Source organism: Podarcis cretensis (genome assembly GCF_951804945.1).
Source record: "Podarcis cretensis genome assembly, chromosome: 5".
NCBI lineage: Eukaryota > Metazoa > Chordata > Lepidosauria > Squamata > Lacertidae > Podarcis > Podarcis cretensis.
The window spans coordinates 98,856,079-98,877,228 of record NC_137174.1 but is presented as its reverse complement, the minus strand read 5'-3'; the positions used below and the strand labels follow the sequence as shown (position 1 = coordinate 98,877,228).

At 43.2% G+C, this 21,150-nt stretch overlaps 2 protein-coding genes across 2 annotated transcripts in view; one reads left to right on the top strand and one right to left on the bottom strand.

Annotated features, from left to right (window-relative positions):
* Positions 1-21,150, bottom strand: part of HTR2B (5-hydroxytryptamine receptor 2B) — a 202,573-nt gene that overhangs the window by 34,157 nt on the left and 147,266 nt on the right. The gene's annotated exons all lie outside the window — the stretch shown is intronic.
* The window catches only part of LRCH3 (leucine rich repeats and calponin homology domain containing 3), a gene marked incomplete at its 5' end in the record, with an annotated part of 96,427 nt that overhangs the window by 42,371 nt on the left and 32,906 nt on the right, over positions 1-21,150 (top strand). Inside the window, 8 exons of the mRNA XM_079977766.1 lie at positions 1,412-1,521; positions 6,924-7,017; positions 7,473-7,593; positions 11,213-11,361; positions 15,509-15,585; positions 19,809-19,904; positions 20,204-20,255; positions 20,587-20,736. Of these exons, the coding sequence (XP_079833892.1) occupies positions 1,412-1,521; positions 6,924-7,017; positions 7,473-7,593; positions 11,213-11,361; positions 15,509-15,585; positions 19,809-19,904; positions 20,204-20,255; positions 20,587-20,736 (849 nt within the window). The remainder of the gene's footprint in view (positions 1-1,411; positions 1,522-6,923; positions 7,018-7,472; positions 7,594-11,212; positions 11,362-15,508; positions 15,586-19,808; positions 19,905-20,203; positions 20,256-20,586; positions 20,737-21,150) is intronic.

Here is a 21,150-nt window from a genome sequence, read left to right as displayed (position 1 = left end):
AGACGTTCCCAGTTTCATCCTTCCCTGGCTCTTGTCGCAATGCCAGTTAGGAAACAAACCAAGGGTTGGCTTTCTGCTACATGCAAACCAGCACCTGTGGTTTGCTGCTCTTTAAACAACCCACGAGCTACAGCCAGGCTTCATTCTTGGCTTATTGCTCATGGTTTGTTGAGCGATCTAAAAAATAGGAAGAAGAACTCAAGGTGCGAAAATGTAGTTCGTTTATAAGGGCAATAGGCATTTTGGAAAATTCATTCAAGGACACAGCATAAATAGAATAAGAAATAACAGATACAGAATTTTCTAAAAATTGTCATAATATACAAATAATGAATGTAGACTATTAGTGAATGTATCATCATAAGTTCACAGTAGCCAAATAAAAATCTCCAATTTTCTTTTGGTAATGTTTACCACAAACGTTAAAATATAATGGCATGTATGTTAATCTAACAACCAAATTAAAAATATATTCCTAAATAAAAGATAATCCCCCCAAATACACCCTTTCAAACTGAGAAAAAGCCTGAATAATAAAAAATAGCAATGATAAAAAATATATAACCTAAAGTTCTCTGTAAGAATTCAGAATTATCATGATAACCAACATAGATAAAATGACCATTTTAAGCAATCATTCTTTCACTCGGGGGATATTAACTCCTGTTGCATGAAGGATCCAAAATGAAACTTTTTATATCCACTTGAACCAATTGCCTGTGGAGACATGTGCTGCCAAATAGAGCAGAATTGGAAGGGGGAAATCTTCTTTCACCAGATGAACTGTTAAAGCCTAGTCAAATGAAATGGAAAGAGAACTTTAACCCCTTGCTAGCATAAAAGATCCTGAGCATACATGAAGAGGTAGAATAAAGAATCTGGAAACAGATGGCGAAACAAAACAGAGAACAACGAAAGGGAACTCCTGTGAGTGCACTCACATCAAAGAGAGGAAATCCATTTTCTCATTGAGCCCTTTTGGGATTTGTCTGCGCAGGGCAAGGATCCAATACAGCTCCCTCTTTAAGAACAACCTGACATCATGCTGATGGATCATCTCAATGACCCAGTGTGTTTTCTCTGCTATGCCTCTTTTCAAAGCTCTTATGATCTGGCCAATGCAGATCTTTTCACATGAGCACTTGAAGTTATTGTGTGCATGAACTTCAAAGGGTTTACTCTGAGTGTGACTGGCTGCAATATCTATTGTACTGTTACCCTGCTTTTCCTCTAGAGTACTCAGCTTAATTATGCTTTGTAAACAATCTTTTGGACTGGCAATTTCTTCGGTGTTTAATTTTTTTTTTTTAATATAAAGAAATATAATATATTAGTTGCAATAGATAGCAATTGTTTGTGTATCATTTCCAAATATTCACGATGGTTTTCCCACCCCCTTTTTTAAAAAAAGATATGCATAAAAGGAAAAGTCCACATATTTAAGTATCTGAATATGGAAGCGTGCAAAGTAGCGCCAGATCTTCCAGATTACGACAGGCGGCCAATGGGGTTTGGTTCTTGGTAAGTGCGCACAGATTTCAGATTCACTGTTTTTTAAAAGAATCTTTGTGGATAATTTTTACTTTTCTGTATTAAGATGTTAGTGGGCTTTGTTGTGGGGGCAGAGAAATCTCATCGTGCTGTATGTATTAACCTTCTGTGCATGGTTGTATAAGATCTCTGGTCTAACCGCAGGTGTAAGTGTTGATCTCCTTTCCCATGATAAAGCTGTGTTGGTCTTGGCAGAGTCTCCTTTTGGCTTAGCCGGGCAACATTCATCTCTGAGCGGTCAGCCGCATCATGAGTTGCTAAATTAAGGTGATGGGGGCTAGAATGCAGCTTGTGTTTATATCATGCAGTACTGAGTAATGCAAGTCAATGAAGCAAGGCCCTGGAGGAAGGAGAGAGAGCAGTGAGCACGCTGAACCACAGACAGTTTAAGGCAGGGCATGGAAGTCAATGAAATACAAGTTGGAGAACCATAAATGCATAAATAAGAAGCAGGCTAGTCTGGTTGTGGCCGGGTCTCGGTGAAAAGGGGAACTTGAGCAGCCAGCCAGAGAGTTCCTTCTCTAGTCTGGTCCCTGCATCCAAAAATACGTTTCATTACACAGCTAGTGTGGGCATTTTTGGGTGTTCCGTTTGTTTTTTCAGAGTCTCGGTTTTTAATGTTAAAGCCAGCGTGTGTGAATGAGAGACACAGAGAGAGAGAGACAGAGAGAGAAAAGGAGTGGGGGGGGGGTGTGTGTGTGAGTATATTAATTTACATCAAAATTGCCAGTAGGTTTTCCCAGGGGAATTATCTACCCCTTGCTGAACGGTGCAGCAGTGAAAGGGAGAAGGGGCAGCAGAATGCCCTGTGCCCTGGAAATGGAAACTGTGACCTTACGCTCTAGAAAGGGCAATCCCGGCAGGGGAGCTGAGTGAGTGAGAGACGGGCAGATGTATTTGGCAACATCTGTGTAGTGCTTCCTCTTCCTGCCTGGTGCAGCCTTGCTAGTCAGGCCAGGCGGAGCAGCAGCAGATAAATCAAAGGGAGGAGCAGGAGATGGTGGCAAGATGAGTATGCAGCACTGGCTGCTACAACAATTCTGGCTGCCCCTAAGGTGAATTTCTTGGCCCCGAGACAGTAAAGTGCAGGAAACTCAGCCCTACAGCAGCTGTGCTTGTGGCGGCCTCTGTTTCTGGTTTTTAGTGCAAGGCTTCCTGTGACTGAGAACAAGCTGCCCTCTGCCCCAGCTAGGACTAATAATAATAATAATAATAATAATAATAATAATAATAATAATAAACTGCCCGTAAAACATTAGGATATCCAATGCCAGTGCAGTAAAAATAATAGCAATTAAAGGAAACTGGAGTAGGTCTAAGCAAGTTGTTTATTAAAATCTCTAAAACATTACATTTTCTAGCCTACATATGAAGAGCAATGTATTCCCTTTGCTGAAAAAGCAATAAAAGTGTAGTTGAGTTTTTCTGTTGTTGTTGTTGTTGTTGTTAATTTATTTCTTGTACCCCACCCTTCTGATTGGGTTGTCCCAGCTACTCTAGGTGGCTTCCAACAAAATATAAAGGAACACACCAAAATATCAAACATTAATAGGTTCCCAAAACAGGGCTGCCTTCAGATGTTTGCAAAAAGTCATATGATTGTCTCTTTGACATCTGACGGGAGGGCATTCCACAGGGCGGGCACAACTACCAAGAAGACCCTATACATTATGCCAGTTAAGCAAATGGGCTTACATTTGCATATTTTATGCTTTTGGTAGTCCTGGGAAAGGGGGGGGGGGATTATGCAGGGCACTGAATAACCTCCCATGATTACTTGAAATCTAGTTCAGTGCATCATCTGTCCACCTACTCAAGAAATCAGAATTTCAGCTTTTGAGACTTGACCAGGTATTGCCCACTTGCAGACTTACCTTTGCTCAGAAGTTGCTGTATTCTAAAATGGAAGTGTTGAACTCTGTGTTCTTCAGCAATTGCATGGTGCAGTTGTAGAGTACCCACATCCTACTTAATACAATTGCATGGAGAATCACCCGTAGTAACAGTTGCACAGGCTCAGCTCTGTTGTCATCATTAATCAGGAATACTCTAACACAGGGGTCAGCAACCTTTTTCAGCCGGGGGCCGGTCCACCGTCCCTCAGACCATGTGGTGGGCCGGACTATATTTTGGAAAAAAAATAATGAACGAATTCCTATGCCCCACAAATAACCCAGAGATACATTTTAAATAAAAGCACACATTCTACTCACGTAAAAACACGCTGATTCCCGGACCGTCCGTGGGCCGGATTGAGATGGCGATTGGGCCGGATCCGGCCCACGGGCCTTAGGTTGCCTACCCCTGATCTAGTCCAACTCCCTGCTATGCATTAGGAATCTCAGCTGAAGCATCCATGACAGATGGCCATCCAACCTCTACTTTTAAAACCCTGAGTGATTCTACCACCTTCCTGCTCTTTATACATTTATGACAACAGTTGTCCCACAGCATAGTTTCCTAGCCCGGAAACTTTTCATGCTCTTCCCCACTTGCTGCTGGCCTGACATTTCTATGCACATAATGTATTGTAACAGGTCGGCATTGCCACGTTCAGAGTTCACCTTGCGCTTGGTGGCGCATTGTGGACCGCAGACCGCAGGAGCAGCAGCTCTTTGGTTCTCAGAGCTTGCAAAGGCAGCAGGCCGGATTGAGAAGGCAATTGGGCCACATCCAGCCCCCAGGCCTTAGGTTGCCTATCTTCTCTAACACTACATATATACATGCAGAGAAGAAGTGAGGCATGCCACAGTAGATGCATTAATGGCAACCTGCTGCTTCTGACACATTGGCTGCCGCCTGGCTTGAAGTACTTAATGCCGGCAGTCCTAATGTTTGCAACACACTTCCTGTAAACATCTGTTGTTGCGCTCTGCCCTCTTAGATTGCAGCTCTCTCACAGCGGAGACTCTTCTGCACACACGGTGCCACGTAATTAATAATTACAAGTTGCATTCCAAGCAACTGATTTTCAATGCAAGTGACAACCAGCCGCAGCCTAATCAGCAATTAGCAATGCCTGGGTGGAGCCGTCCGTTTGCTGAACTTCCCATTTGCCCATTATTACTGTCTTGCTGCAGATTTCCCTGGGGCATCTAGTGCCAGTAGGACAGTTGATTCATTGTTAAATGCCCATTTGCAGAGGGCCAGGCGAGCCTCCTTGTTACGTCTCTGCTGTCTGTGGCAGTTTCCATATACTGTGTCTGTGATGGCCGCAGTATTGAACTGTCTAGTCACTATGTACATTTAGAGCAGAGATAACTTACTCTGTGCTCTGTATCCTCTCGTTGAGTTCTTAGTACCATGGATGTCATGCCTGTTTCTGGCAATAAATTAAATGCATAAAAATTTCCCTCAACTTGCTTCAGGGCTGATTTGAAACACATTCAAAATATTGTATGAATTAATAATGGTTAACTTTTTAAAAATGCATTATTTAATATTTTGAGTATAACCATGTTCCAGTTTTTGTAAACCATATTGAGTTCAGACATTTTGGGTTTAATTCAGCATTGCGCTACTACTGACGTTCTGTCTGCACAAGCATATCAGCCTGCCAGATATAATCTTCCTGCCTCTCTGCTCACTGTTTTGGGGGTTCTCTTCGACAGCTCCCCCCCCCCAGTCAGTTTCAAGGGTACATGGGTAGAGGAGACATGGGAAAGCCGTGTTTTGGAGGTGTAAGCCCTTGTGGAGGGTTTCCACCGATGGGGCTCATTAGGCAAAACCCACCGCTATTCACTATGTGAATAACATCTTTTAAAAGTAAAGGGACCCCTGACCGTTAGGTCCAGTTGCGGACGACTCTGGGTTTGCAGCGCTCATCTTGCTTTACTGGCTGAGGGAGCCGGCGTACAGCTTCTGGGTCATGTAGCCAGCATGACTAAGCCGCTTCTGGCAAATCAGAGCAGCACACAGAAATGCTGTTTACCTTCCCGCCGGAGCGATACCTATTTATCTACTTGCACTTTGACATGCTTTCGAACTGCTAGGTTGGCAGGAGCAGGGACCGAGCAACGGGAGCTCACCCTGTTGCGGGGATTCGAACCTCCGATTTGAACCACCGACCTTCTGATCGGCAAGCCCTAGGCTCTGTGGTTTAGACCACAGCGCCACCCATCTCTTATATGCCCTTAAAAGCATTTTATACTGGGTTTCTGCAGGGTATCCCATATAAGTGGCTGCTGCTTACATGGCCTCAGTCCAGTATATCTGAAGGAGCGTCTCTACCCCCATCGTTCTACCCAGACACTGAGGTCCAGCGCCGAGGGCCTTCTGGCGGTTCCCTCACTGTGAGAAGCCAAGTTACAGGGAACCAGGCAGAGGGCCTTCTCGGTAGTGGCACCCACCCTGTGGAACACCCTCCCACCAAATGTCAAAGAGAACAACAACTACCAGACTTTTAGAAGACATCTGAAGGCAGTCCTGTTTAGGGAAACTTTTAATGTTTGATGCATTACTGTATTTTAATATTTTGTTGGAAGCCGCCCAGAGTGGCTGGGGAAGCACAGCCAGATTGGGCGGGGTATAAATAAATTATTATTATTATTATTATTATTATTATTAATTGAAAATGATGGTATACAACATTCTAGCCCATCTCCAACACAAACTAGGGCTGTGTACATGTACCTTGAAGCACAATTTTCCCCTCAAAGAATTCTGGGCATTGTAGTTTACCACTTACAGAGTTACAGATTTTTTTTGAGGGGGGGGGGAAACGTGCATTGAAATGTAGTTGTGTGTTTTTTGGATGGAGCCTTTCAGCTGAAGCACCAGAGCTAACCCCAAATTAGTATCTATGTATATATTTTAATTAAATCCCATTTTTTCTTCTCTTTCGTGAAGCCCAAAGTAACCTTTAAAGGGCTGCTCTTATTTTGATGTTTTTCTCCCCTGTGTTCTGAGTGCTGTGCAGACCATAGGCATGGCCCATATGTTTTCTGCCTGAAGAACATGGCTGCACATTAAAGTTTAGGCAAAGATGACAGTGAAAATGTGCCACAAAAAAGGAGCAGCAAAGGTTCAGCAGTGGCTGGTAGACCTTGGTTTGTAGAGGAGCTACTTTTGCCAGGATGGCAAGTTGTACTCTTTTGCAGTGCTTGAAAATTGTTTTGGTAGTGGCTGAATGCTTTGCAGGCCAAGGCAACTGATCAGCAGCCCAAACAGTTGGCTAGCAGAAAGGAACATTTCTCAGTCTGGAAGAACAAGACCTCTTTAGCTGGATCGCATTATGTATGGAAAAATGCAGTATGACTAACAGGTTGAATATGTCCCCCGGTACTGTCTGGTATCTAATCTTCTCCCCCCCCAAAAAAAAAATCTCGTTTGCTTTTTGCAATAAAATAACGAACATTTTATCTGCTTGACAGCCATGAAGAACTATATTCCAGCCGACCATATGGAGCACTGGATTCTGGCTTCAATAGTGTGGACAGCGGAGACAAAAGGTGGTCAGGAAATGAAGTAAGTATACTTGTTTTGTTTCTGTTTGGTGGATAATTGTAGCTTATGTGAAAAGGAAAAAAATCAGGCAGAACAGCCGTGGAAGACTCAATTGCTAAAATGCATAGGGCTGCAATTTTGCAACGGCTTGTTCTGCAGTCATCCAAGGATTGAGGCCAGTGTGCCATTTCCACATCTGAGATTATTTTCAATCTGATAATGGTGGTGCAGGAAAGGACTTGAAAGCACTGCTCTTTGCTCCACATGTCATTTCAAAACTCTTTAAACTGAAAACAAACTCACAAAAAAGTGTACTTTGTCTACATGTGATTCAGATCACTGGAGTGACTTGAAGGAGGAGCTCTTTCTAACATTATATTGGAGTGCTGCAGATCTTGTTTTCGGAAGCTGGATAAAAGTGGACGTATTTCACAATTTTTGTTTTCTTAATTGTCCGGTGTATTTTTTCAATGAAGCCTACAGATGAATTTTCTGATCTTCCTCTGCGAGTGGCAGAAATCACAAAAGAACAAAGACTGAGAAGAGAGAGTCAGTACCAGGAACACCGAGGGAGCATGGTTGTCACCAACGGTGGAGGTAAATGGCACTCATTTGAGAAAAAAAGCCATCAGTGCATATTTGGTTGCTCCCACGTTGCATGGCAAGATTCTGGTGTGCTTTGTGGAGCATGATCTATGTCCAAGAAGTATCTTTTCAGACCTATTTTATTTTACCCCTTTGTCTTAAAAAGCTCTATATGCAGCTTAACTGGAGGAGCCAAATGGCATTTTTACACAAATGGCGGAATCTTTATTTTAGTTTCTCCTTCAAATGCTGATAAGTGGAATGACTGCAAGTAGCTCCTAGGAGAAGAGAATCCAAATAACATTTGGTTCCACTACCACAAGAAGCTGTAAAAGATTGAGGACCAGGAAACAGTAACCTTTAACTGAGGGAAATTGGGTCTCTTTGAGTTTTATATATCTTCCAGCATAGCACCTTTAAAAAATAATTTTAAAACCTGTTGACTTGCTCCTTGTGTAATTTGCTTCTTATCCGCACTATTCTAAAGGATAATAGTTCGGTCCACAGCCCATCAGGAGCAAGAATCCTTGAGGGATTTTGGATGCTGGGCCGTGCAGTATTTTCATAAGGTTTGCTGCAACAACAACATAGCAAAGCCTTATTGGGCTTACAGAAGCAGTGATGAATAAAAAATGCCCCAGTTAACATAATGAGTGGAGGGATCAATGAGAGCAGACCTTTCTGAGCTTCATGCTCTTGTTGTAGCTTTCATACACTTCTGAATGTGTGTGAGTCATAGCTGTCAACTTACAGATTTGAAAATAAGGGACCAGCAGCCTTCAAAATAAGGGACCAGCAGCCAAAATAAGGGACCTGCAGCCTCACCTGTTCCAGACACTCCAGTCTTCCTGTCCTCCTGCAGTCTGGTCAAACTCATGCTGGGTAGCTTCGAGAACACTGTCCAACCAACTTTGTAACCAGAGGTTCAACTGAATAGAATCTGAATCACATGCACCACAAGGCCTATGCAGCCTCAACTTAAGATGGCTCCCCGGCCTGGCTTTGTACTGCAAAGTTTGCAGCAGCACATGCAACAAAATGGCGTCCAGCATTCAAAAAACCCCTCAGCTTGCATTAACTAGCCACACACAAGGCATGCAAGCTCCACCCCCCAGTCGTTCTTAGACTTCTTATTGGGTGAGCAACACAGCCAAGCAACACAGTTGGAGCCTCCCTCCTCCCTGGCCGGCAGGGAGGGAGGGAGGGAGAGGAGCTGCTTCCTTTAAAATTTAAGGGACATCATTTAAGGGACATCCATCAATAAGGGACAGCAGCGGGACATGGCGCTGGAATAAGGGACTGTCCCTTCAAATAAGGGACACTTGACAGCTAAGGGACCCTTCAAATAAGGGACACTTGACAGCCATTTTATTCCATTTACAATCCCTTCCTCTTAACCTTCTGCTTTCTTAATTTCACATTTTATATGTCAAGGTAGCCAAAATAAAATATAATTGCAGGCTTGACTGCAAGCATCATCTTTGGTGTTTGCAGAATAATCGTAACAAACCAAAAGCTGTTCTAACATGTCATTTTACAGATTCAAGTTGGTCAGAACAGTATTGCTTTGCATGTTAATGTGCATGTCTCACTTACCAATTCACAAAGGTACTTCAGAGGTTTCTGAGTTCGCATATTGATTAGAAGCCAGAAATACCTGTAACTTAAAGCACTTCTTTGGATATGGATAGCAAAAGTCTAAGCAACTTGTGTCTGCAAAATACAACATTAGATAGAATTGGGATGCAAGATGACCTTAACAGATTGGAGAACTTGGCCCAAACTAGCAAAATGAATTTCAACAGGGACAAATATGAGGTTCTGCACATAGGCAGGAAGAACTAACTGCACAAATATAAAATGGGGGACACCTGGTTTGCCAGTAGTACATGTGAAAAGGATTTAGGGGTCATAGAATCATAGAATCATAGAGTTGGAAGAGACCACAAGGGCCATCGAGTCCAACCCCCTGCCAAGCAGGAAACACCATCAGAGCACTCCTGACACATGGTTGTCAAGCCTCTGCTTAAAGACCTCCAAAGAAGGAGACTCCACCACACTCCTTGGCAGCAAATTCCACTGTCAAACAGCTCTTACTGTCAGGAAGTTCTTCCTAATGTTTAGGTGGAATCTTCTTTCTTGTAGTTTGGAACCATTGCTCCGTGTCCGCTTCTCTGGAGCAGCAGAAAACAACCTTTCTCCCTCCTCTATGTGACATCCTTTTATATATTTGAACATGGCTATCATATCACCCCTTAACCTCCTCTTCTCCAGGCTAAACATGCCCAGCTCCCTTAGCCGTTCCTCATAAGGCATCGTTTCCAGGCCTTTGACCATTTTGGTTGCCCTCCTCTGGACACGTTCCAGTTTGTCCGTGTCCTTCTTGAACTGTGGTGCCCAGAACTGGACACAGTATCCAGGTGAGGTCTGACCAGAGCAGAATACAGTGGCACTATTACTTCCCTTGATCTAGATGCTATACTCCTATTGATGCAGCCCAGAATTGCATTGGCTTTTTTAGCTGCCGCGTCACACTGTTGGCTCATGTCAAGTTAGTAGACCACAAGCTTAACATGAGTCAACAGTGTGACGCGGCAGCAAAAAAAAGCTAACACTGTTCTAGGCTGCATCTACAGAAGTATAGTGTGCAGATAAAAGGAAGTAATATTACCACTCTATTCTGCCTTGGTCAGACCACACCTGGAGTACTGTGTTTACTTCTGGGTGCCACAATTTAAGAAGGGTGTTGACAAGCTGGAAGGTGTGCAGAGGAGGGCAACCAAGATAATCAAGGGTCTGGAAACCAAACCTTATGAGAAACTGTTGAGGGAGTTGGGTATGTTTAGCCTAAAAGAGTATACTGAGGAGATATGATAGCCATTTTCAAAGAGCTGTCACATTTGGAAGAGGAATCAAGCTAGGAAGCTGAGACCCGAACCAATGGATTCAAGTTACAATGAAGGAGATTCCAACTAAACATCAGGAAGAACTTTCTGATGGTAAGAGCATCTTCAGCAATGGGACAGACTCCCTTGACAGGTGGTGGACTCTCCTTCCTTTGAGGTTTTTAATCAAAGGTGGGATGGCCATCTCTAGTGAATGCTTTAGTTGAGTTTCCTGCATTGTAGGGAGTTGGACTAACTGACCCTTTGCATTCCTTCCAACTCTACAATTCTACAGTTCTGTAGTCTTGAGAGACTAATATTGCTACTCACCACTAATAGATCATTCTTGGCAAGTAAGCCAAAGTGCAGGTGGAAAAGAGTTTTTCAATTTAATGTGTGTTATGTAAGTGAATTGCTGTAAACTATTCATTTCTGGTTACATTAGTGAGCAATAAAACCCTAGCATGGTGGGATTTTTCTTTGTCTCTAATGCATTCTAAAGTATGAAATGGCTCTTTGTTTAATATTAGTTGGAAATCTCCTCCCAATCAGCAGTTTTTATAAAGAGCTTGATCTATAGTTTGCTCGCTGATTGTATGAGCCACTCTGCAGCAAGAGATTTCTTGAATAAATATGGTCAGACCTGATGGAGCTGCTGCAGTCTTAACTTCTGTTAACTCTCTCTACGCCTCCCCCTCCCCCCAGCTGCTTATCTAATTACGGTCCTTCTCTTTGTATATGCCAAGTGGAACATGATCTGGATCAGATCGACTTTATTGACAGTTGTGTCACCGAAGAGGAGGAGGAAGAGGTGAGGCAATCCAAGTGCATGGAGTCAGACAGCCTCAGCTCACAGTTCATGGCATATATTGAACAACGGCGAATATCTCACGAGGTGGTGCTTCCTTTTAATTTGTGTGTGTGTGCCCCTGTGAAATTCCCTTTTGTTTGTGTTGTTTCTCATCCACAGTGGCTATTATTGGTTGACTTTTAGATCTGGAGATTCAGAGTTTTTGGAGCAGCAGTGCTGTGCTTTCAGCTACTGACTCAAAGCACTGTGCTCTGGGGTTTTGTAGGTGTTCAAGGTGCTAGTTTTGACTGCAGTAGAGTCTCAATTGATATCTGCTCAATTGGCCTTTCTCTCCCATGTGCTAAGTCCATGGTGGTCCGTGCAACAGTCTGGGTGCAGAATCTGAGAAGCATCCAATGGGACGTCGCCTTACTTTCCTCCTCTCTCCACCCCGCCCCTCCTTACGTGCCCAAAAATCTGTTCCAGATTTTGAGTCTGCATGGGTCTGCAGGAGGGAGGAGAGGAAGGTGAAATCCCATTTATGTGAGCAGAAGTCTGTTCTGCTTGCACACAGAGAGTTTTCCAATGCTGTATAGCCTCACCTCCCATTACCACCCCCACCCCTAAATCCAAATTAGGGTGCTGCAAGCAAGGGCTTTTTTCAGAGGTACTTGGATGTGTAATAATAATTATATGGTGCTTTGCTATCCTTTTATTGTAGGCAGTTTTATGCCACTTCATTGTATATATCAAATCCATTCTGATCTGCTTTTAAGAGTTTTCTTTTAGCTAGTCTGCATTTGCATCCTCCTTGGGTGGGTGTACCTCAGATATTGTCTCATCAGCAACCAGAGTGTGGATCCAAGTCCATCCACTAATCTCAGGGGAGGGGGGGTGCAGGCCTCTTGGCCTGTTAGCACAAATCTACCCCTCCCAGTATATTGTCATGGCAATTTCTGATGCCCCAAGGGAAGGCAAAAATAAAGGTCAGGCATCTGTAAAGCATGACTTTTCTGGCTTCCTAAGAAATAAAGACATTCAACAAGTTATGGGATTTATTCTTGGAACATAAGATTGAACAATGTACAGCCTGTGTCCTTAAGCATTGTGCTGTTTTAAATCTGCCCCGTGGTATTTCAACTGAAAGGTTACAATTAAGAAATCCAGGCTCATTTCCTTGTACCAGCATTCTCACTTTAGAGTCTCCAGTTGTTCCAGCCTAAAGGAAGCATCTCTTCCCCATAATGAGAAGAGTAGGGAGATATTTTCTTCATTTCATATAATTAGATGCATAGCTTTACAGAAACAAAAAAATTAGGTCCAGAAAACAGAACTGAATCCCCATTTTTCTGTTATATTGTGCCTTCTGGTTTTTCAAAATTAGACCAGTTTAGTTTTTATGCCACAAAATGGAGCGAGCTTCTTGAATGAATGAGCTCAGCCATTTTGGGACGGCATGCTCCTTGAGATAGCAGTTTTTTTTTTAACCTTCTTTTTGAGCATGCTTTTTATAGGGCCAGTTTGATTACAAACACCAACTCTGAGAGTTACGTGGTTGTTCATTCTGCCATATTCTGCAATAATCCCGAATCAGTATAAACAGGTCTTGGGGGAATGTATACAAGTGCCCTTCTATGCCACTATTAAAGTAACACTGCAGTGGCTACTTCACTTTAAAAAAACGAAAACCAAACACCTCTGGTTGGAAGCAGCTAAATGGCTGCAGTTTATAGGCAGTTAAATGCTGAGGCCAGTTGCCTTGTGTTTAACGCAAAAAAGTGCATCCGTCGTTGCAATTCTGAAAACTTTATAAGATTTCCCTCTTGACTCTGCTCTGCATGTGCCACCTGTAAAGAAAAAGTACAACACATTACATATTTTGTGGCTTCCTGCAGCTATGCAAATCCTCCGAACTAGACATGCCTGTAAGACCTTCTATTCAGGCTGGCTTTTTAATAGATGCAGCTAAGCTGGCACAGGGGCAGTTTGGGATTTTGATGGATTCAATGCTATGTGGGAGAACATGCCAATGTATTTTTGGATGCATGTTTCTAATCTGGAGATATATTTAAATTAATAGAGCTGTTAAAATGCTCTCCAAACTTTAGAGTGTGTGCTTTGTTTAAAGCTGAAATACTTGACTGGTTCAAAGTAAACTTAGCAACCTTTGGAAGGGTACTTAATGGCAGTGCGCAATATAATATTGGCTCTTTTTTTGCGGTCTTAAGTGTCTCCTTTAAAACTAAGGGCAGTGGGGGTAGAATTCACTTTGGTTTTGGCCTTTTAACTGCTGTGGGCATATTGAGGGGCAAAGGACCCCCTCCTGTTACCATCTGGACTGTAGGAAAGGAAGGGCTCTTAATAAGCCTAATATCACTGGGAAATGTTAAAGTAATACATTTACTCCTCCATGGCCTCTAATCTAAACCTTTTCTGCATAAGTCTAATGGGAGGCTTGAAACAGTGGGCTGCATCCCATGTGTGCAGGCAGCCTGCACGGGATAATCTTCTACTTTGCTTAACAAGTAGCCCATTCTGCAATCGGATTACAATCTGTGCCTTCACATATATGTTACAATGCGAAACTGGGTTGAAGTGCATTTTGTTTGGCTTATTGTTGTCCCAGTGATCTCTTCCACTTCATATCCCACGCATACGTACTTGGGGGCCCAACATAACCGCCATTATTCTCTTAAGGCTAAGCGGCAGTGAGACTTGCAGTTCCTTAATTACCGGGATGATCTTCCAATTGAGTGCACTGGGGTTTCCCCGGGGGCTGAATATGCTGCTTTTGTGTACTGTGGGATAATACCGCCATGTCTGTGGGCCAGCTTAATTGCTATTTGTTCAGTGGTTGGCTAAAAAGGTCCTTTATATTTCCCCCCCAATTTCCATTCTTGAAATTGCAGTGGCTCATATTTCTTCTGACCATATATTAGTTCCGCAAGTCCAGTAATGAGACAAGAAGGATCACGTTGCTGCCCAAGGCATAATTCAGGAGAAGACCCGTAGGCTGCTAAAATCCAGAATTCTCTTCAAAGTTAATGAGGGGGCGCCAGCTCTTAGTGAAAAATAAATGTGTATGTGTATGAACTCAAACCACTTTAAATTACAACAGTATTTTGGAAAATAGTACCTAAGAACAAATGGGTCATTTATAGATTTTCTTTCAGTAAATGAGATTGTTAGTTAGAGAATTAGTGGCCTTTAAGATGTCTAGATCAAAATTAATCCATGCGAGAAAAATACCAGACAGGAGGAAGTTAAGGATTTTGCTTTAGGAAAATGGGTTAATTTACATTCAGTGGACGCCTTCAACTGCCCCTGCCGCAATAAAACAGCTCTTTTCAGCCACAGCAGGCCCTGTAATTCTCCAACGGTTTGACTTTACCTCCGATGGCTGACTCTTCCATTGTCTCTCGAGACAGATGGATGCAAACAACCAGTTTAACAATGGTCAGTAGTGGCACTGCCATTATGGAATTTCCTCACCTTTAGGTTCAGCATAGGCTCAACATTGAACTAAGGTCAGGGCTAACTGTGGTTTATTAATCCCAGTTAGGAGTTTAAAAGTAGAATAAAACTGTAGTTTTCCTTGCTGAGGTAATCCCCATCCTTGAAGGGGTGTGCTCAGGAAATTAACAGCTGCTTGTCGCCTTGCAAGCAGAGAGGCAGGAAAACTGTCTTGGTCATGATTTAATCTGTGCAGATGTAGTACTTAGGGCAAGCCATGATTTGGAAACACAAATCCTGGCTTTAGGACAACCCTTAACTGCTGTTTAGGTATTCACACATTTCCTTAAGCCATGGTTAATTGTTTTGTCTAGAGTGGGGCATTAGCAAACCTGTTGAAATTTTGCTGGCATATGAAATTCCATGTCCTTTTACAGTAGTGTACCTCATTAGAATAGTGGGTAATACATTTAAAAATAGCTCTTTTTCATCCCCATGTGAATTGAAGCTGGCAGATTTGAAAATCTAAACAAGACAACACTGAGGTTTATAAAACTGACAAGACCAAATACTAAAACCAAATACTAAAAATTAACCCATTTTCTTACAGCACACTTCCTCTTGTCTAGTATTTTTCTCACACTGATTAATTTCGATCTGGACAACTTAAAAGGCCACTAATTCTCAAACTAGTTTGGTGCGATTGGCAGACTTGCTCTGGCAAAGGGAGGTGACATTTGAACCATCCACAATACACTAGAAATAATTATTTTTGTATCCCATTTCTTCCTTCACTAAGGGGTCGCCAGTAAAATCAACACCCATCCGGGAATTCCACAGGTCAGAAGATGCCAGAAGATACTTGCATCATAATAGGTGAGTACTTTTGTCAAGAGAACAAGCTGGCCATCACAAACACTCTTTTCCAACAACACATCAAGACATCAAGAAGAGGTGGCAAGAATACACATAGGAATTATACCAGAAAGATATGGATGTCTCGTACACCCCAGGTAGTGTGGTTGCTGACCTTGAGCCAGACATCCTGGAGAGTGAAGTCAAATGGGCCTTAGAAAGCATCCGGTGCTATACCAGCTGCACTGGCTCCCGGTGGAGTACAGGATCAGGTTTAAGGTGCTGGTTTTAACCTTCAAAGCCCTATACGGCCTAGGACCCTCGTACCTACGGGACCGCCTCTCCTGGTATGCCCCACAGAGGAACCTACGGTCTGCAAATAAAAACATCTTGAAGGTCCCAGGCCACAGAGAGGTTAGGCTGGCCTCAACTAGAGCCAGGGCTTTTTCGGCTGCGGCTCCAACCTGGTGGAACGCTCTGTCACAAGAGACAAGGGCCCTGCAGGACTTGACATCTTTCCGCAGGGCCTGCAAGACAGAGCTGTTCCACCAGGCCTTTGGTCAGGGCGCAGCCTGACTCCCTCCTTTGGCAATCTTTACAAAATTTTAGTTTATGGTTGCCAACAATTTTGATTTTAATTAATTTTTATAATGTTGCACTGTTTTAGTGTTGTTAGCCGCCCTGAGCCCGGCTTCGGCTGTGGAGGGCGGGATATAAATAAAATGTATTATTATTATTATTATTATTATTATTATTATTATTATTATTAAAGCACTGCTAATAACAAGGCCAGTGGAAGTGATGATATTCCAGCTGAACTATTTAAAATTTTAAAAGATGATGCTGTTAAGGTGCTAGCAAGTTTGGAAAACTCAGCAGCGGCCAAAGGATTGGAGAAGATCAGTCTACATCCCAATCCCAAAGAAGGGCAGTGCCAAAGAATGCTCCAACTAGCGCACAATTGCACTCATTTCACATGCTAGCAAGGTTATGCTTAAAATTCTACAAGGCAGGCTGAAGCAGTATGTGGACCGAGAACTCCCAGAAGTGCAAGCTGGATTTCGAAGGGGCAGAGGAACCAGAGACCAAATTGCAAACATGCGCTGGATTATGGAGAAAGCTAGAGAGTTCCAGAAAGACATTTACTTCTGCTTCATTGACTATGCAAAAGCCTTTGACTGTGTCGACCACAGCAAACTATGGCAAGTTCTTAAAGAAATGGGAGTGCCTGATCACCTCATCTGTCTCCTGAGAAATCTCTATGTGGGACAAGAAGCTACAGTTAGAACTGGATATGGAACAACTGATTGGTTCAAAATTGGGAAAGGAGTACGACAAGGCTGTATTTTGTCTCCCTGTTTATTAAACTTATATGCAGAATTCATCATGTGAAAGGCTGGGTTGGATGAATCCCAAGCCGGAATTAAGATTGCCAGAAGAAATATGAACAACCTTAGATATGCAGATGACACAACCTTGATGGCAGAAAGTGAGGAGGAATTAAAGAACCTCTTAATGAGGGTGAAAGAGGAGAGCACAAAATATGGTCTGAAGCTCAACGTCAAAAAACCTAAGATCATGGCCACTGGTCCCATCACCTCCTGGCAAATAGAAGGGGAAGAAATGGAGGCAGTGAGAGATTTTACTTTCTTGGGCTCCATAATCACTGCAGATGATGACAGCAGCCACGAAATTAAAAGACGCCTGCTTCTTGGGAAAAAAGCAACGACAAACCTAGACAGCATCCTAAAAAGCAGAGACATCATCTTGCCGACAAAGGTCCGTATAGCTAAAGCTATGGTTTTCCCAGTAGTGATGTATGGAAGTGAGAGCTGGACCATAAAGAAGGCTGATCACCAAAGAATTGATGCTTTTGAATTCTGGTGCTGGAGGAGACTCTTGAGAGTCCCATGGACTGCAAGAAGATCCAACCTCTCCATTCTGAAGGAAATCAGCCCTGAGTGCTCATTGGAAGGACAGATCGTGAAGCTGAGGCTCCAATACTTTGGCCACCTCCTGAGAAGAGAAGACTCCCTGTAAAAGACCCTGATGTTGGGAAAGATGGAGGGCACAAGGAGAAGGGGACGACAGAGGACGAGATGGTTGGATAGCGTCTTCGAAGCTACCAGCATGAGTTCGACCAAACTGCGGGAGGCAGTGGAAGACAGGAGTGCCTGGTGTGCTCTGGTCCAGGGGGTCACGAAGAGCGGACACGACTAAATGACTGAACAACAACAACTTTTGTTCCATACGCTCAGAGCTTTAGGAATCAGCAAGGTGAATCATGCTGCAGTGTGAGGAACATGTCACCTGATAAATTGGGTGCCATTTCTTTAGTTTTGTGGCCACAAAGTGTTGCATTTTTAACACAGGGTCCCAGAGTCTTTGCATATATTGCCTTTCTGGGCCAAATGCAAACATAATGTTTCTGTCCTTGTAACCATGGTTGAGAGATCAGGAGCCCCTCAGTGTGAGGGTTTTTATACCCCTTGCCCCCTAACACGTGTGATTCCCCTCCACCATTCCCTTTCCATAGCAGTGTTGCGTCTGCACCTATGTTAGCAATCACCATACTTAGAAGTGGGGGTTGAAAAGTAATTTATTATAACGATGGTTGCCATTAATTTTCAGTGTATACATAATACCAGGTCTGAAAGGGGGAATGGAGGGGGGTACATGCATGAGAAGAAGGAGAGACATATGCAAATATCCATGGTTATGAATCTGATAACATCACGTCTGCACCAGGTTATGGTGTGTTACTGATTATAGTACAATTATTGGTTTGTTGGACGCAGAAGTATTTTGTCCCACATAATACATGATCGGTGTCAGCAGTAAGTCTTCACTGTTCACCATTTATGGCAATAATGCTCCCAGTTTTTCTTAAGCGTAAGCAGTGTTGCTTCATAAATGAAGCTTCGCAGCTTGTAAGGAACCATTTTTTCCAGAACAGAAAGAGGAACCTGCTAGATTATTATTCACCATGGGATGTTACAGAATAATGCTCCTTGAAATCCGAGTCTTTAAAAGGGTTTCCCCTGCCCCTCTCCCGGTTCCATAGCTGATCCGAATGTAGCAGGGATTGCTAAAACAAAGTAAATGTAATTTTTGATGAGTTTGTGTGCTTGGTAGATAAGCTTTTAATTACCTAACCAAAAATGGGCATGATGGCGATGAGCCTGACCTGGAACCCTGGGAGCTTAAATTAGAACAAGGGATCCGAGTGGGATGGTGCCTCAGACTGGCTTATGTTAACAAAATCTCTATTGTTGGTTATCAGGATAAATATAGATCTGGTTAAATTCATGCCAGCAAACTGCCTTATTCATGATATTCCAAACCAAACTTAAGATTCATGGATAGAGAGCAGGAAACGGTTCGTTGGCTGCTGGTTGGGACGCTGCTAATGAATGCTGCTCGCTTTGGGGAGAACTGATGCTGCTTTACAAATTGTCATTGTCCGCCTGGATGTTTGCCTGCTCTGTTCCCCCATGCTCAACTCATCCTTTGTAAATAAGCAGATATTACAGATCACCAAAGTGCGGCGAGTCTCCAGCACACTCTCCCCGTGAGAGAGCTAAAACCCTGTGGAAGACTGACCCTGGCGCTTCCTGGTGCTCAGCGAAGTGGGGGGAGCGCAGGACAATGTAGTTCATTTAATCAGAATGTCATCAGCTGCAGCTAAAGTGAAGGATCTGTCAGCTTTGATAAATCTGTTTCTCCACTTTGCCTCCAGTGGGAGCTTAGTATGCAGGCCTAGAAGAGAATCTCATTTTCTTCAGAGTAGCAAAAAAGAGTATGTCACTAGAAATTTAAAAGCAAGATACCCAAATGAAATTTGATGCTCTGTGGTATACATTCAAAGTGTAAATAAACTTTTAGAGCTGAACTTGATCTTGCCATTTATGTTCTCTCACACCCAACCTGATAATTGTGGTTAAGGGTGATTAACTACATCAGTTTTGTTCAGTTTGAATGTTTTTATTTCTGAAGAAATCCTATCTTTCTTCATCTTTTCAAAATTCCATTGCTCAAGGCAGCTGATTCTGCACTATACTACCCATATTGAATTTAGTTGCTGTTTAGCCCTAAAACATGAACATTTTAGGCCTGGTTATCTTAATTTTACTATTTTCTTAAAAGGGTTTGCTCTGTCTACTCATATGCTGTAACATTTATTCCATTTTCTTTTTTCTCTGGGTCAATTACCACTACCACCCACTGTGTATTTGTGTTTTCAGAGATGGAGATGAATTAAGACGACCTGAAAGTCTGAGCTTGACACATGACAGAGACCGACAGCAACTTCTGAGGAACTGCTTAGACCGAGCGGAAAGGTAAGGCTGCGAGTGATATGTGGTGCCCCTCATTTAAAATGAAGTGCAGGTCTGGCCCATTGTGCAAATAAGCTTTCTTTAAAAGCAAGCTACAGCCGTGGCATCCTATGTAAAATTGACTGCACAGACCATTTACTGTTGCCTGTGGCTTAATCACTGTGTGCATGTTGCCCCAATAAAAATGTTTAGATAATTAGCAAGAGGAGCTTTATTACGTTAACCATCTTTTTAGAGCATTATGCACAGTGAAGGGGAAATACTTATTTTGTATCCAACAATGTTCTGTTTTGCCCCCTCAGAGGTTCTGGCGACTCATCTTGCCTTCTTTTGCTCTCCGGCACCCATAATCAGGTAATTTGTGTTGCACATTGGGAAGTGTGCTGCTTGGTGTGTAGCTCGTGGGTAGGCAAACTATGGCCCGGTGGCCGGATCCGGCCCAATCGCCTTATAGATCTGCCCCATGGACGGCCTGGGAATCAGCGTGTCTTTACATGAGTAGAATGTGTCCTTTTATTTAAAATGCATCTCTGGGAATTCGTTCATATATTTTTTCAAAATATAGTCCGGCCCCCCACAAGGTCTGAGGGACAGTGGACCAGCCCCCTGCTGAAAAAGTTTGCTGACCCCTGGTGTAGCTGGTTGCTTTCTTTCTGATGCACATTCCAAATTAACGTTCTTCCAGGTCTCTCACTCGGATGCAGATCTACACAAAAGGCGCGAGCATTTAGTGGAGCGTACCCGGAGGGAAGCCCAGCTTGCTGCGCTACAATACGAGGAGGAGAAGATGAGGACAAAACAGATCCAAAGGGAGGCCGTCCTCGACTTTGTCAAGGTAGGTCAAGTTAGGTTTTCACTTTTAGTGTGCAATTCTCCAGGGAGAGGTGGTGATGGTCCCTCTCTTGCGACTATATATTTAAAGGCCAGACCTTCTCCCACCCCAGAAGAAAGTTGTAGGGGGTCACCGCTCCAAACATAGCATGGCTAGCTGTGCATGCACACACCTGTACACTGAGCGCAATAGGAACTCTCCACCACTCTGAATTAGTCTGCATGCTGAATAATCCTCTTCTAATTGTTGCACTGGGTCTGGCATTGCTGTTAAGGTCCACATATACTGAGGGTGGGAGACAAGTGGTATTGGCACCATGTTCTGCCCCACCCCTGATTCATTCATCCATACAGGGTTTACCACACCCCTACCCAGGAGCTGAATCTTGCCCAGTTTTTGTTTTTAAGCAGTCTAGCA